The 13,814-nt window shown below is 42.6% G+C and overlaps 1 protein-coding gene across 2 annotated transcripts in view; it reads right to left on the bottom strand.

Moving 5' to 3' along the window:
- SLC39A8 (solute carrier family 39 member 8) overlaps positions 1-13,005 on the bottom strand; it is a 78,233-nt gene extending 65,228 nt beyond the window's left edge. The window contains exons 1-2 of one of the 2 annotated variants that reach the window (XM_040237764.1): positions 12,774-13,005; positions 11,866-12,338 (exon numbers count right to left, since the gene is read on the bottom strand). In XM_040237764.1, coding sequence (XP_040093698.1) covers positions 11,866-12,084 — 219 coding nt within the window. In that variant the 5' untranslated portion in view covers positions 12,085-12,338; positions 12,774-13,005. Of the gene's footprint in view, positions 1-11,865; positions 12,339-12,758 lie in introns of both variants that reach the window. The other variant, XM_040237765.1, reaches the window with a different exon arrangement.
- Between the last annotated feature and the right edge of the window lie 809 nt (positions 13,006-13,814).

Raw genomic sequence — 13,814 nt, 5'->3', positions numbered from 1 at the left:
AAACTTTGGACAAAAATTATAAAACAAAAATTACAAAAATAAATTATAAAACCCCTAAATAAAGCCTCTGAAGCCCTCTGGAAAAAAGGGAATGTTTACAATTTCAATGTCTATTGAAACACTCAAATTATTTCATTAGTCTCTAATGTTTAAATTTTCAGGAGTTTATTACCACTGTTTGATGAAAAGGAAGAAGAGGCAAATAGTAAAGTCTTTCTCAAGAGGAGAATCACCATGGAAACTAACACCAAATTCACTGGACTGATGTAGTTCTCACTGAACTTTTTACTTCATTAATCCCTGCCCTCTTTTTATAGCAGTGCTTTCTTCTAACTTGACTGACCCTAAGGTGCCCTGGCCTCCAGTGAAAGACAATTTTGTTAAAGATAGTCAGTTCAGTTCAGTTCAGTTCAGTCGCTCAGTCGTGTCTGACTCTTTGCAACCCCATGAATCACAGCACGCCAGGCCTCCCTGTCCATCACCATCTCCCGGAGTTCACTCAGACTCACGTCCATCGAGTCCGTGATGCCATCCAGCCATCTCATCCTCTGTCATCCCCTTCTCCTCCTGCCCCCAATCCTTCCCAGCATCAGAGTCTTTTCCAATGAGTCAACTCTTCACATGAAGTGGCCAAAGTATTGGAGTTTCAGCTTTAGCATCTTTCCTTCCAAAGAACACCCAGGACTAATCTCCTTCAGAATGGACTGGTTGGATCTCCTTGCAGTCCAAGGGACTCTCAAGAGTCTTCTCCAACACCACAGTTCAAAAGCATCAATTCTTCGGTGCTCAGCTTTCTTCACAGTCCAACTCTCACATCCATACATGACCACTAGAAAAACCATAGCCTTGACTAGATGGACCTTTGTTGGCAAAGTAATATCTCTGCTTTTTAATATGCTGTCTAGGTTGGTCATAACTTTCCTTCCAAGGAGTAAGCATCTTTTAATTTCATGGCTGCAGTCACCATCTGCAGTGATTTTGGAGCCCCCAAAAATAAACTCTGACACTGTTTCTACTATTTCCCCATCTATTTCCCATGAAGTGATGGGACCAGATGCCATGATCTTCATTTTCTGAATGTTGAGCTTTAAGCCAACCTTTTCACTCTCCTCTTTCACTTTCATCAAGAGGCTTTTTAGTTCCTCTTCACTTTCTGCCATAAGGGTGGTGTCATCTGCATATCTGAGGTGATTGATATTTCTCCCAGCAATCTTGATTCCAGCTTGTGCTTCTTCCAGCCTAGTGTTTCTCATGATGTGCTCTGCATAGAAGTTAAATAAGCAGGGTGACAATATACAGCCTTGACGTACTCTTTCTCCTACTTGCAACCAGTCTTGTTCCATGTCCAGTTCTAACTGTTGCTTCCTGACCTGCATATAGGTTTCTCAAGAGGCAGGTCAGATGGTCTGGTATTCCCATCTCTTTCAGAATTTTCCACAGTTTATTGTGATCCACATAGTCAAAGGCTTTGGCATAGTCAATAAAGCAGAAATAGATGTTTTTCTGGAACTCTGTTGCTTTTTCCATGATCCAGCGGATGTTGGCAATTAGATCTCTGGTTCCTCTGCCTTTTCTAAAACCAGCTTGAACATCTGGAAGTTCACAGGTCACATATTGCTGAAGCCTAGTTTGGAGAAGTTTGAGCATTACTTTACTAGTGTGTGAGATGAGTGCAATTGTGCAGTCATTTGAGCATTCTTTGGCATTGCCTTTCTTTGGGGTTGGAATGAAAACTGACCTTTTCCAGTCCTGTGGCCACTGCTGAGTTTTCCAAGTTTTCTGGCATATTGAGTGCAGCACTTTCACAGCATCATCATTAAGCTATTAAAAAGCCTAACAGAGTAACATAGTATATCAACTAACGTAATATTATAATGAAAATAACTATACATTGAGCACATAATTTGAGCCAGGCTAAGTATTTCACATGCGTTGTCTTTTTACTTGCTATTTGAAGTAATACGGGAAAATACAGCTTCGTTATTTGATTTAGTACACATAATTCACTAACTACAGAAGTGCCTAAAATGTAATGAATGCTCAGTAATTATTATTATTGTTCGTATGTCATAGTTCACAACTACCCTATGATAAGTTTCATTCTTTCAGTTCACGGATGTGAAAACTGAGGATTAAGGAGGTTAAGTCACTTGGCTGTGAGTCCCCAGCTAATAAGTGACAGAATTAGAATTTCAGCCCAGGCCTGGCTTAACCACCAAGACTAAATTGTTAACCATGTTGTCGTACTCTCTTCTACAGTTAGAGACCTAAGAAACCCACTGAACGTATCAATGACAAGTGTATTATTTTTGAACTAGGTTCACAGAAATAAAGCCTTAGAGGCCTTATCAAGGCTTGCCTGAGTTTTTTTACTCTATTCAGTTAAGTATAAATAAAGTAAGGTACTAAATATTTGGACTTGGAAAGCATACTACTACTTTTCAGGTTAACACCTTTGATCTAGAATTCACAGATTTTTGTTTTTGTTCTCCTTAAACCTCAGGCCAAGAAAAACAACAGAGGATCTTTGGAAGGATATGGAAACCAAATTAAACAAGGCTCCATTCTGAAGATTTTCTATGTTCCGAAATTCCATCATCACAAAGGTAATTCAGTGATAGTTTCATGTCTTTATAAAATAAATCTCAAGACTCGGCAAATCCATTTGGCTCCTGAGACAGACACTGGAACAGATGGAGAATAAATTAGTTTCAATATTCAATTACAAACAAGAATCTACCATCACCTGGAGCTGGAAATGGGAACAGTCTCTGAAACCTACAAGTTTCTTAGGTTTTACAGAGTTTAGTAACAATCTTTTTTTTTAACAAATTGCATTGTAAATGATCTTAATATTAACCGTGCGCACTTAGTAATATGGACAGTCCCTTGAGGAAATGCCACTCTGAATCCAAGTAACTGGCAAACTCTTATTACCAACTGCATTAGACTAACCCTCACTGCAAGTTGCTTTGCTTTTCCCTGAGAAATGTCAATCCTTCTCAACTTCAGGCCTATTTCCCATGCCTATTTATATTCCTATTTTCTCCCCCAACCCCACTGGTTGCTGTTGTTCAGTCGCTTACTCGTGTCTGACTCTTTGCGACCCCATGGATTACAGCATGCCAGCCTTTCCTGTTCTTCACAATCTTCTGGAGTTTGCTCAAATTCATATCCATTGAGTCAGTGATGCCATCCAACCATCTCATCCTCTGTTGTCCCCTTCTCCTGCCCTCAATCTTTTCTGGCAGCAGGGTCTTTTCCAATGAGTCAGCTCTTCGCATCAGGTGGCCAAAGTATTGGAGTTTCAGCTTCAGCATCAGTCCTTCCAATGAATATTCAGGGTTGATTTCCTTTAGTATTGACTGGTTTGATCTCCTTGTTGTCCAAGGGACTCTTTTAAGAGTCTTCTTCCTCAAGCCCCTACTACCAGCAAAAGAAATAGAATCTCGAGGATTCAAATGTATACTGAATGTAAAGAAAAAATTCTTAAGCTGCAGTCATAGTTGAAAAGCCATGGGTTTTTATGATGGGAAAATGAAGACTTTGCCCCTCAACATCTCCCAAGGTGGGCATCCTCAAGAAACAGAAATATGGTGTGAACCATGGAAAGCACAAAAACTCAAAATCTCCCACCCAGCTACTCCACTTTGAACATCTCTAAAGGGAGATGAAGATCTACCTCAATTAAGGGGGAAAGTTTACTACGCCCTCTCTTCATAACTGTTAGAGTTCAAACTCTCATCTTAGTGGCAACGAGAGTCCAAGAGTTAGGAATTCTGTTAAAATATTCTGCTCTTCCCTCATTGCTTCAACGCATTCCCTAGCACTGACACACAATCCTCTTTCTCCAGTATTATGCAGTCAGCAATGCAGCTGCTTCACAGGCACGAAAAAGGAGGACTTCCAGGATTAAGAGGAGCAAACTGCAATGTATAATATGTTATAAGGATGTATTGTACAATGTATGGAACATAACCGATATTTTATAACTATAAATGAAGTATAATTTTTAAAAGCTGTGAATCACTATATTGAACACCAGTAACATATAGCACTGTACATCAATAAAAAAAGAAAAAAGATGATTAATTAATAAGCATAAAAAAGAACTATCTGCCAGAGAGAATATGGCACAATTTTTTTAAAAAAAGAAGGACGTATACTCTAAACTGCCAGAAGAGAGAGTAAATTCATTGGTAGAATTCTTCTGGAGTAAAAGTGAGAACAAGACTGAAAAATTTAACACTAGACATACCCACAGTCTATGCACAGAAGAAAGAAGTTGATTAATATGCTGTTCTCCGGGAAAACTTTGAGACTCAGAAGTAGGAGAACTATTATTGCCAAAATATTTTCTCCAAGAAAAATTCAACATATAAGAAAGAAATAAAATAAATTTTCCTTCTATTAGAGAATTCATGGAACCCACTGGAAAATCCATCTTGTGATTAATAGCACAGACTTTTTGTACTAGCGGATGTTCATCAAATAAGTATTTTAAAAGCCAAACCAAACAAGCAAAATTCTCCAAAAAAAAAAAAAAGAGAACTGACTGACTAGTAACTCCTTCATGAGGTGTTTCCCAAAAGGCTCCCTGACTCTTTTCAACAATTACAGCATGCTACCAAAAGTGTTCATTTGGCAATTAATCACACACAGTCTTGTGATATGTCTGGTAATATTTCTTTCAGTGATTATTTAACTACTGCACTTTTGCCTTACATATTTCCCACAACTTCCCATCTATTTCTTAGATTAAAAGCTCTCTGAGGACAAGGACCGATCATCATTATCATTTTTTTGCCCTTAAAGTGACTAAGCAATGTAGCTAGATAAGTAATTGATGGTTAGACCAAAATCTGAGGTAACAGTTGCCCTGGCTAGAGACAGTATGATTTTCTAAAGTAAAATTCAAAAAAGTCACTATTTTATGTATTGTCAACTACAAACTGGCACTTGCCAAGAGCACTGCCAGCGGCTGAACAACGAGGACATTTGCCGTCTGCATCTGCAGAGGTTGAACTCTGTGCTGCTGCAGCTGCTGACCTTCAGCACCCCCTGAGGAAGCTCAGGCTGGAATGAGGCACTCTGTGCTCCAGGTACTCTGCTGGAATATAGTCAGATATTTTCAGGAACTGATTTCATAAGCCAATCTTTGCATCACCTCCTATCTAGAAAAGTACTAAATCCCTTCATGATGACATCGGCTCCTAATAACTAGCAGAAAACCTTTTGTAAAACGAGTGCTTAATTGCATTGAACTCCTCCTTCACCAAAATATTATCTAATGACCTTCCCACACTGCCTCTTTGGAGCAGTCTCCCAGAACTAACTGAGGTGTTGTCTTCTCGGTTGCAGTCCTCATTTTGCTCCAAATAAAACTTAACTCGCAGCTCTCAAGTTGTACATCTTTTTTAGTCGAAAGGATTTAGGATTGTCTGCGGTTCTACCACTTACTGTTTGATTTTCGTTGAGTTACATAATCTCTCGGAACCACATATTTCTCCTGTGTAAAGTTAATAATGGTATCATTATCATAGGATTGTTGTGATTTTGAAATGTGTTAATACAAATAAATTGGTTAAGAGTATGTCATACAGAAAAAGAAAAAAAACAATAAATCCTTAGATATAATTATTTATGTTATATACACAAGGGTCTATGTGACTCCTAGGGTAGTGGGTGAACATGCAAATTTGGGAGTTAGATATGGAAAGAATGAAGGATATTTCCTCATATAGATTACCATCATCCCTGGCAAGGGAGCAAACTAAAGCTCTTGACATCATGGTCAAGTGAGCTATGAATGTCTCTCACTTTCTCAAAACCTTTTGGAAACAATGATCACACTGTACACAGTCAAGTTAAATAGAATGATATAATAAATCAGAGTAAGCCCATTGTCTTGAAGGAAAAGACACCAAAGACGTAAGCACAACCACACCCTTCCATCTTGCCATTCCAGACAGTTTTTCACCTGAAAGTCATTCCTAGGACATTGATCCCATCATTTTTCAGAACATAAACAAAACAAACAAACAAAAAACAAAGAGGGCAACAACAGATGCTTTCTCTCATCCATCTACAATCGGTGCTTCTCAGCATGTCCTTCATCTAATGCACTGTTACCCGCTCGCATACCAGGAAAAAGTACAATAAACGACAACAAGCCATGCATACAAATTGCATGTAATAACCACACACACACACTCCTGTGTTTGCTACAAACCACCAGCCTGACCCCACTGAAATAAGCCAACAGTTACCTCCCTGTCTCTTCCTCTGGCATCCTTGGGCCATAAATTAATGAAAGGAAAGGTCTAATAACAGTTGCATGACCAGTACAGACAAAAGGCTGCAGTAGAAAATACCTGTCTTTGGGACTTTTTTCCTACTCCTCAGTTATGGTTGCTCTCCTAAGAGAAGGCAGAGCCTTTATGCTACCTCCTGACGGCCTCTCCAGGTTCAAGCGATCATTACAGCTCCTACAAACCACTGCAATTTCCTCCTTAGCTCCTGTCTTGACCCACTCTGACACATTCCACATATTCATGCAGAAGAATTTTCTAAAAACACAAGTCCGATCCCATTCCACTTTTGTTTAAAATTCTTTAATCAAATATATCATTCTATTATACATTATAGTCATACGTGCATTATGTCATACATCTATCTAGAAACTAAAGTCATGTGCGGGCTCAAACTGCTGCTGCTGCTGCTGCTGCTAAGTCGCTTCAGTAGTGTCCAACTCTGTGCGACCCCATAGACGGCAGCTCACCAGGCTCCCCCGTCCCTGGGATTCTCCAGGCAAGAACACTGGAGTGGGTTGCCATTTCCTTCTCCAGTGCATGAAAGTGAAAAGTGAAAGGGAAGTCGCTCAATCGTGCCCGACTCTTAGCGACCCCATGGACTGCAGCCCACCAGGCTCCTCCGTCCATGGGATTTTCCCCAGGCAAGAGTACGAGTGGGGTGCCATTGCCTTCTCTGGCGGGCTCAAACTGCCTTACTCATATTAAGCAACCTTCACTCATTCATTCAAAAATATATATAACAGGAAATTCCATGGCGGTCCAGTGTTTAGGACATGGAACTTTCACTGCTGAGGGCCCAGGTTCAATCCCTGGTCAGGGAACTAAGACCCCACCTGGCTCAGCTAAAAAAGAAATGTGTATATATATATAATATACATATATATATTATATATATATATACATACACATATAATGAATATGTATTGTGTACCAGGCATTACACCAGCCCCTGAAGAGATGAGTCAGATCATTCCCTTTAATTTATTCAAAATCATATCAGAGGAGGGGAGGACATTCAACCATGTGAACAGAAAATTAAAATATATAAAAATTATTTACATATTATACTACAATTTCAATATATGTTATGATTGCAGAGGCACCAGTTAATATAGGGGCTTCTACTAAACCCCTGAACAGGCTACGAAAGGCTTCTTGGAAGAAGTGATATCTAAACTGATACCTAAAGCATAAGCAAATGTGAATGCAGAACCAGGAACTACTAGCAGTCTATGAAGACTGGAGAGGTAGCAAAGGATAAGACTTGGGAAATATACAGGAACCAGATCATAAAAAGACTTAAGCCACTTTTAAGTGTTCAAAGTTTGTCTTGAAGGTATTTAACTGAGCAGTAGGGTTAGGTCTGTACTTTTAAAAGACCACTCTAATTAGAGTATAGTAGTTATTCAAAATATTTCCAGAACACATGAATAGCTGTCTCATCAGCATCATGAAAAAATTTCAAGAATTCACAAAAAGAGAAATCGGCAAATCAGCAGTGGCTGTGAAGTCCTAGAAATATTTTATGGAAGAGTGTAGCTGGGTTTTTAAAAGTGTAAGATTTTGAGAGGGTAATTCAAGGAAATGAAGGACAACCCAGCTGGGAACAGGAAAGGGTGCAAGGAAGATAATGAGGTAAAAAGTGCTTGAATAAAAATATACGGTGAAGTTGTAGAAGAGTAACTAGTTTAATGTAGTGAGTGCTAGGTCTGGGCAGGTTAGGTTGGTATCTCAGGGTTAACCTTGCTGTGCAGAGCCTCAAATGCCAGACTCCAGATTTAGACTTCACCAGCCAAGAGAATTCATGGAGGAGAACTGAAAGAAGAGAGGCATACTCCAGGTATTGCTTTATGAAGATTGACTATGAATTGAAAGATGTTTTAAAACAACCTGTGAATGAAAAAAAAAAGGATGCAGGAGCTATGCTGCAAGATTTGTATCAAATGAAAAACTGGTTAGGAGAGAGAAGCAAAAGTCAAAGGCTGAGAGATGGTGGGAAACAAAGGCTGCCTCAAAGGCCAACCTGCCACACCCACACCCACACCCCCATCACCCCCACTAACCCTTCCCAGGAGACTGATTTAAATAGAAACATTTCCTGCAGCTGAGTGTGATAATTTAGAAATGAGGGGTTTTGAAGGAGAAATGAAGAGAAAGACCACTTGGAGAATGAGAAAGGACTATCAGAACAAACAAAAGGTGGCACTGAGCCCATTCTTAAATCCCCTCAATTAATCACCCAGGGTATTCACTCAGTTGGGGCTTCCCTTTGTATTCTACACTTCTTAACCAAAAGGCCAAGAAGCGATCCCTTTGTATTCTAGAAACTCCCTCAGATAGAGCAGACCTACACTTTGTCTTAGGCCCCAGAGACCCATTTAGATAAAAGAGCTCCTTCCTCTCAATAGTTTGGCCTACTTCTTCTACCTGCTCTTTGTACCCTCAGAAACCATAAGAAGCAAAACAGTAAACTCAATCATTCTATTGTCTCCAGTTTGAACTCAGGTCACTTTGATCTCCCAAAGCGACAAGCTAATTTAATAGTACTTGCTGCTGCTGCTGCTAAGTCACTTTAGTTGTGTCCGACTCTGTGCAACCCCATAGACGGCAGCCCGCCAGGCTCCGATGTCCTTGGGATTCTCCAGGCAAAAACAATGGAGTGGGGTTACCAGTTCCTTCTCCAATGCATGAAAGTGAAACGTGAAAGTGAAGTCGCTCAGTCGTGTCTGACTTCGAGACCCTGTGGACTGTAGCCTACCACTCTCCTCCATCCATGGGATTTTCCAGGCAAGAGTACTGGAGTAGGGTGCCATTTTCTCCTCCTAATAGTATTTAGGGATACTGAAAAAATATTAGAAAACCTTCCAGAACTGTTTAAATATTTAGCACTCTGCGGAAAAACTGGCTTAAGCTCTCATCCAAAGAAACAATGTCATTTGTAAATAGATCTCATACAAGATTCAATAAATCCCTGGTCCAAAGAAATAAATTATATCTTTTCAACTGTCTTCAAAGTCAGAAAATCATGTTTTCCACATATATTATTATTCTACTTTGTTGCAGGTGAGGAAACTGAAGTTACCTTCTTTACGGTATGGAGATATTAACAGCCCTAAATTTTGCTCCAAACTGGATATTCTCCTGCTGGAGCAGATGTAAATGACAGCAAATTAACAGATTCTTCTGGAATGGCATTTCATTTAACTGATCATTAACTGATGATGGTTGTTATCAGTAGAACTTTTTTAGAACATCAAACAGATGTTTGCTAGGTCTGATCAAGTGATAAATTTTCCTTGGCTTCCCTTTGTTTCCAAAGTAATTAGGGGCTATTTCTCATCTCTTTTTGATGTCCACAGAAGCCATAATGAGGGTAGTTAAATATGCAAACAGAAGAATGAAATACAAGGTGTCAACATACATAATGTTGTTGTATAATTTACCTATATTATAATTTACCTATTGAGGTACCTACTTACTCATAAACTGGGAATCATATTGCTAACAAACTTAAGCAACTTCCTAAATTATTTAGGTATATTTTCCACTGTCTTTGCCAGGGTGTGGCTCAGGGGTCTTTTGTACCTTTATAATTCATCAGCACCTTCAAACACTGCAAGATAAGGAGATAATTTAAGTCAAAACAATGTGTAGCCTACAGATATGCAGCTGCAAGTCAAGTCCCCAGGCGTCTTTCCAAGCAGATGACCGACCACTCCAGCTCCTATCTAGAAATGCTTTAGTCAGCTCAGCTGTTTCCCTTGATTGAAGAGGCTGCAACTAGATGGAAAATACTTATGAAGTTAATTGTTTGCCTTATTTCCTAAAACATCAATATAATATGAAGTCATTTCAGCTTTTCCAATGTATCATTTCTTAGCCATTACATTCTGGCATGTAATGCCATGCAAGAATCGGAAAGACAGTTTACTAAAGAACTTGTATAAAAGGACCATAAAACCCTCGCACTCTGTTACCTCATGGCATTAGAATCTTATACTTCTTATGTACTGCACGTTTTAATTGAGGTAAGATATTTCTAACAAAATGAATGCCAAACTATAAGGTTATCAACAAAAAATGTATCTGGTTAAAGGGGCCTCCCTGGTGGTAAAGAATCTGCCAGCAATGTGGGAGACCTAGGTTCGATCCCTGAGTGGGAAGATCCCCTGGAGAAGGGAAGGGCTACCCACTCCTGTATTTATTCTTGCCTGGAGAATCCCATGGACAGAGAAGCCTGCTGGGCTACAGTCCATAGGGTCACAAGAGTCGGACACGACTTAGCAACTAAACCACCACCACCACCCACTCCAGTATTCTGGCCTGGAGAATTCCATGAACTGTATAGTCCATGGGGTCACAAAGACACGACTGAGCGACTTTCACTTCACTATCTGATTAAAATTTCCCTAATTGTAATCGAAGGCCAGATACATTGGGAAACTAGATTATCAAGAGTAGAGTAACAGTATAACATTCCCAAACATTTTTTAACATTCCCAAACATTTTGGACCACAAAACTTTTTGTAACACAAACTAACATCACCCAGAAGTGACAAACAATACGGAAAGTACTGAATACTGCCATTCATCATCAGTTATCACTGGAACCACAGCAGAAGGGTGGCGGGGGGTGGGGGGTGGACAATCAAAGCACTGAGTTAACAGGGTTTTAAAAAGGAGAGGGGATTTTTGGGAATGATGCTAAAAGCACACTTTGCTTATTTCACAATTTTAAGAAATAATCATAAGCTATTTATTATGGAAATAACGAAGAATCTCTAATACCCTTTTTGAAGTTTACTGACAAGGTATGGTCTTAACTGCGCCTAGGTAACTTAGGGTGATCCTTAAATCTTAGGAATTACCAAACGCCTAAATAATGCTGTGTATCTGTACTAAGATAGGTTTTGGTTTTTTTCTTTTTGTTTGAATGAATGAATGAATGAATGAATGAATATTAGAACCAAACCTTTGACCTGATAGATGAATAAAAACTATGGCTTTAAACCCAGTTTCATCACCAGTTGATGTGTGATCTTGGTCTCAGGGCCCCCTCAGCTTCCTGGTCTCTATACAAATAAGCCCTTCAGCCCTAAGTACCTCCTGTAACTTACAGGAGAAAGACAGAACTACATTATACCTTGCTAGCAGCAGTTACCCACCAAGCAGCTGTTAACGGGGGTGCCTGTAAGCCACTATCTCTGCCAGGAAGACTTCAGTACTCCATTCCTATCTCAAACGCATCTCTCAAGGTGCTTCCCGCACTCAACTACTTAATAAACTTTTGCATAAAATCTTATAACCACAAGCATCCGACGGCTCAACTCATCGGGCATAAAACTGCAGTTTCTGGTTGCCTTGTCACCGCCAGCCCTTTAACCTCGGCGAGAAAGTCAGATCCAGTTAAAAAACAGGACCCGCCTCACACTTGAGAGACAAAACCAAGTTCTTTCTCCTGCGCTTGTCCCCTTTAATCAACGTTCAAGTACCAGTGGACGTCTCCGGACACCCCGGCGTTTGGGGAAGGGCGGCCCGGCCCGGCCCTACCTGGTTGAAGTGCAGCTGTCCCGGCTCGGGGGCGCCCTCCACGGGGGCGGTTCCCAGACGCTCCAACAGGCGCCCGAGCTGCGCCGCCGACAGGCTCCGGTTGGCGCCGAACAAGCTCAGCACATCCTCGCTGAAGGCGAGCCCGGGCACCTCCGCCTCCCCTCCGAGGCCAGCGGCCGCCAACAGCAGGAGCCCAGCCACCGCTCGACCCGGGGCCATCCTGGCCGCGGTTGCCCCTCAAGGGCCCAAAACGGACTGGAGCGCACAGGGACGTGCCGGGCGCAGCCGCGTCGGTGCCCAAGGACGCCAGTCAGGCGTCGGCGCCGGTCCGGGTCAGCGGCGGCGCGGGGCGCACCTGGTCCTCCGGCGCCTTCGAAATAGCAGCAGCCCGCGACCTGCCGGGCATTGAAGTGGCGGTGCAGCCCGGGGGGTGGGAGCGATAGACAGACGGGCCCCCGGGCCTCCTGGAGAGCCTGAGATAAAAAGGACAAAGGGGGACAGAGATAAAGGCCACCTGGCTACCCGCCGGTCGGCCTCGGGAGCACTGCGAGGCCGGAGCCCTCGGACGCCCCGCCGGGCTTGGGGCCAACTGCTCCGGAGCGGAGTTTGCAGACGTCAGGATTAGCTTGCAGTGTGATGACACATGCTCCTTCCGGATCTAAAGCCCGTCACTTTTTAGGAAGAAAACTACTGTGGCGACAGAACCCCACCTTCCCTTCCTTTCTTTCTGATTAATTCCATCTGCAAACTTAGAAGGGGTGAGGCGTGCAGTCCCCAGGCAGCTGCAGGAAATGGCCCCTTCGGAGTCCTGGGGTTTGACCGTCTAAACGGGACCCTCCCTCTCCCAGATCTCCCAGATCTTCCTTGGCAAGCAGAGAAGTAGGTGAGCTGACCTGCTAACCTCTCACCTCGCCTGCGTATTTCGGCGTCTGTTTTTGTCCACGTAAGTCAGTCTCTCTCTCTCTCCTTTCTTTCCTCCACACCCTCCCTCCCCCTCTCTCAAGACTATCCCAGGCGAGTCCGATGTAAAAACTCTGAGCTCCGGCCCCGCGCTCTTTACAAATAACCGGAGGAGGAGGGCCCTGTCCCCGCCTCCCCGCAGCACGTGGTGACACGGTCGCCGGCCTGGACTCCCGCGCGCGTCCACGCTGGGGCGCACAGCGGCTGCCCTCGCCTCTTGGCGGGCGGGGCGCGCTCCTACCCGCAGCGGCGCCGGCTCCCCACCCTCACCCTCGGGGAGTTACCTGAATGCCACCTCCTGGTCGATCTCTCTCGCCTCCTTTCTGACCTTGGTGGTCTCTTTGTTACCTTGTTGAAACCAGCTTCCTGAAATGGAGCCTGGAACCCTCAGCATTTTCTAAGAGATTAGCCGGAATTGCTTTTTTGTCTTACTTCTTAAAGTCAAGAGAAAAAGGAAACCCAATCTGGAGCGGCGGTGGCGAGCTCAGAGCCGGCACTGCTCTACCCGGCCCTTCCTGACGCCGCACGGGATATCCGCAGATCAGAGTGAATTGTTTGTTTGTTCAGATGAGAGTTCAAGAAAACCCGACTTAGGTGTAAGGTCAACAAGTTTGTGCAAAGTGAACGCGATGTTTGAGGGCAAAGGTTGTTTCTGGTAGCTACCACTGTCCAGAAATAAACTGAAACCACGATTCACTGTGACAGAAAGACGGAAAGAGGAATTCAGAGTGCTGTTCTTGTATTTCACGGGGGAGAGTGCACGGCTTCCTAAAACTGCACATTTTAAAAGAGGCACTAAATCCAGACAAGGGGCAGGCAATCTCATTTCCCACGAGGAACTTAGATGGTGGAAGAAAGAGACATGGAGAGAAAATTCCAGAAGGATGAGGATCTAGGGGGACATATCTGCAGGACTGTCCCTATGGAGAAAATTTTGTTGTTGTTTAGTCACTAAAGTTGTGTCCAACTCTTTTGTGACCCCATGGACT

The sequence above is a fragment of the Oryx dammah genome, unplaced genomic scaffold (assembly GCF_014754425.2).
Source record: "Oryx dammah isolate SB20612 unplaced genomic scaffold, SCBI_Odam_1.1 HiC_scaffold_3, whole genome shotgun sequence".
Classification (NCBI taxonomy): Eukaryota; Metazoa; Chordata; class Mammalia; order Artiodactyla; family Bovidae; genus Oryx; species Oryx dammah.
Note: the sequence above shows the minus strand (reverse complement) of the source record. Positions and strands in the feature narration are given on the sequence as shown.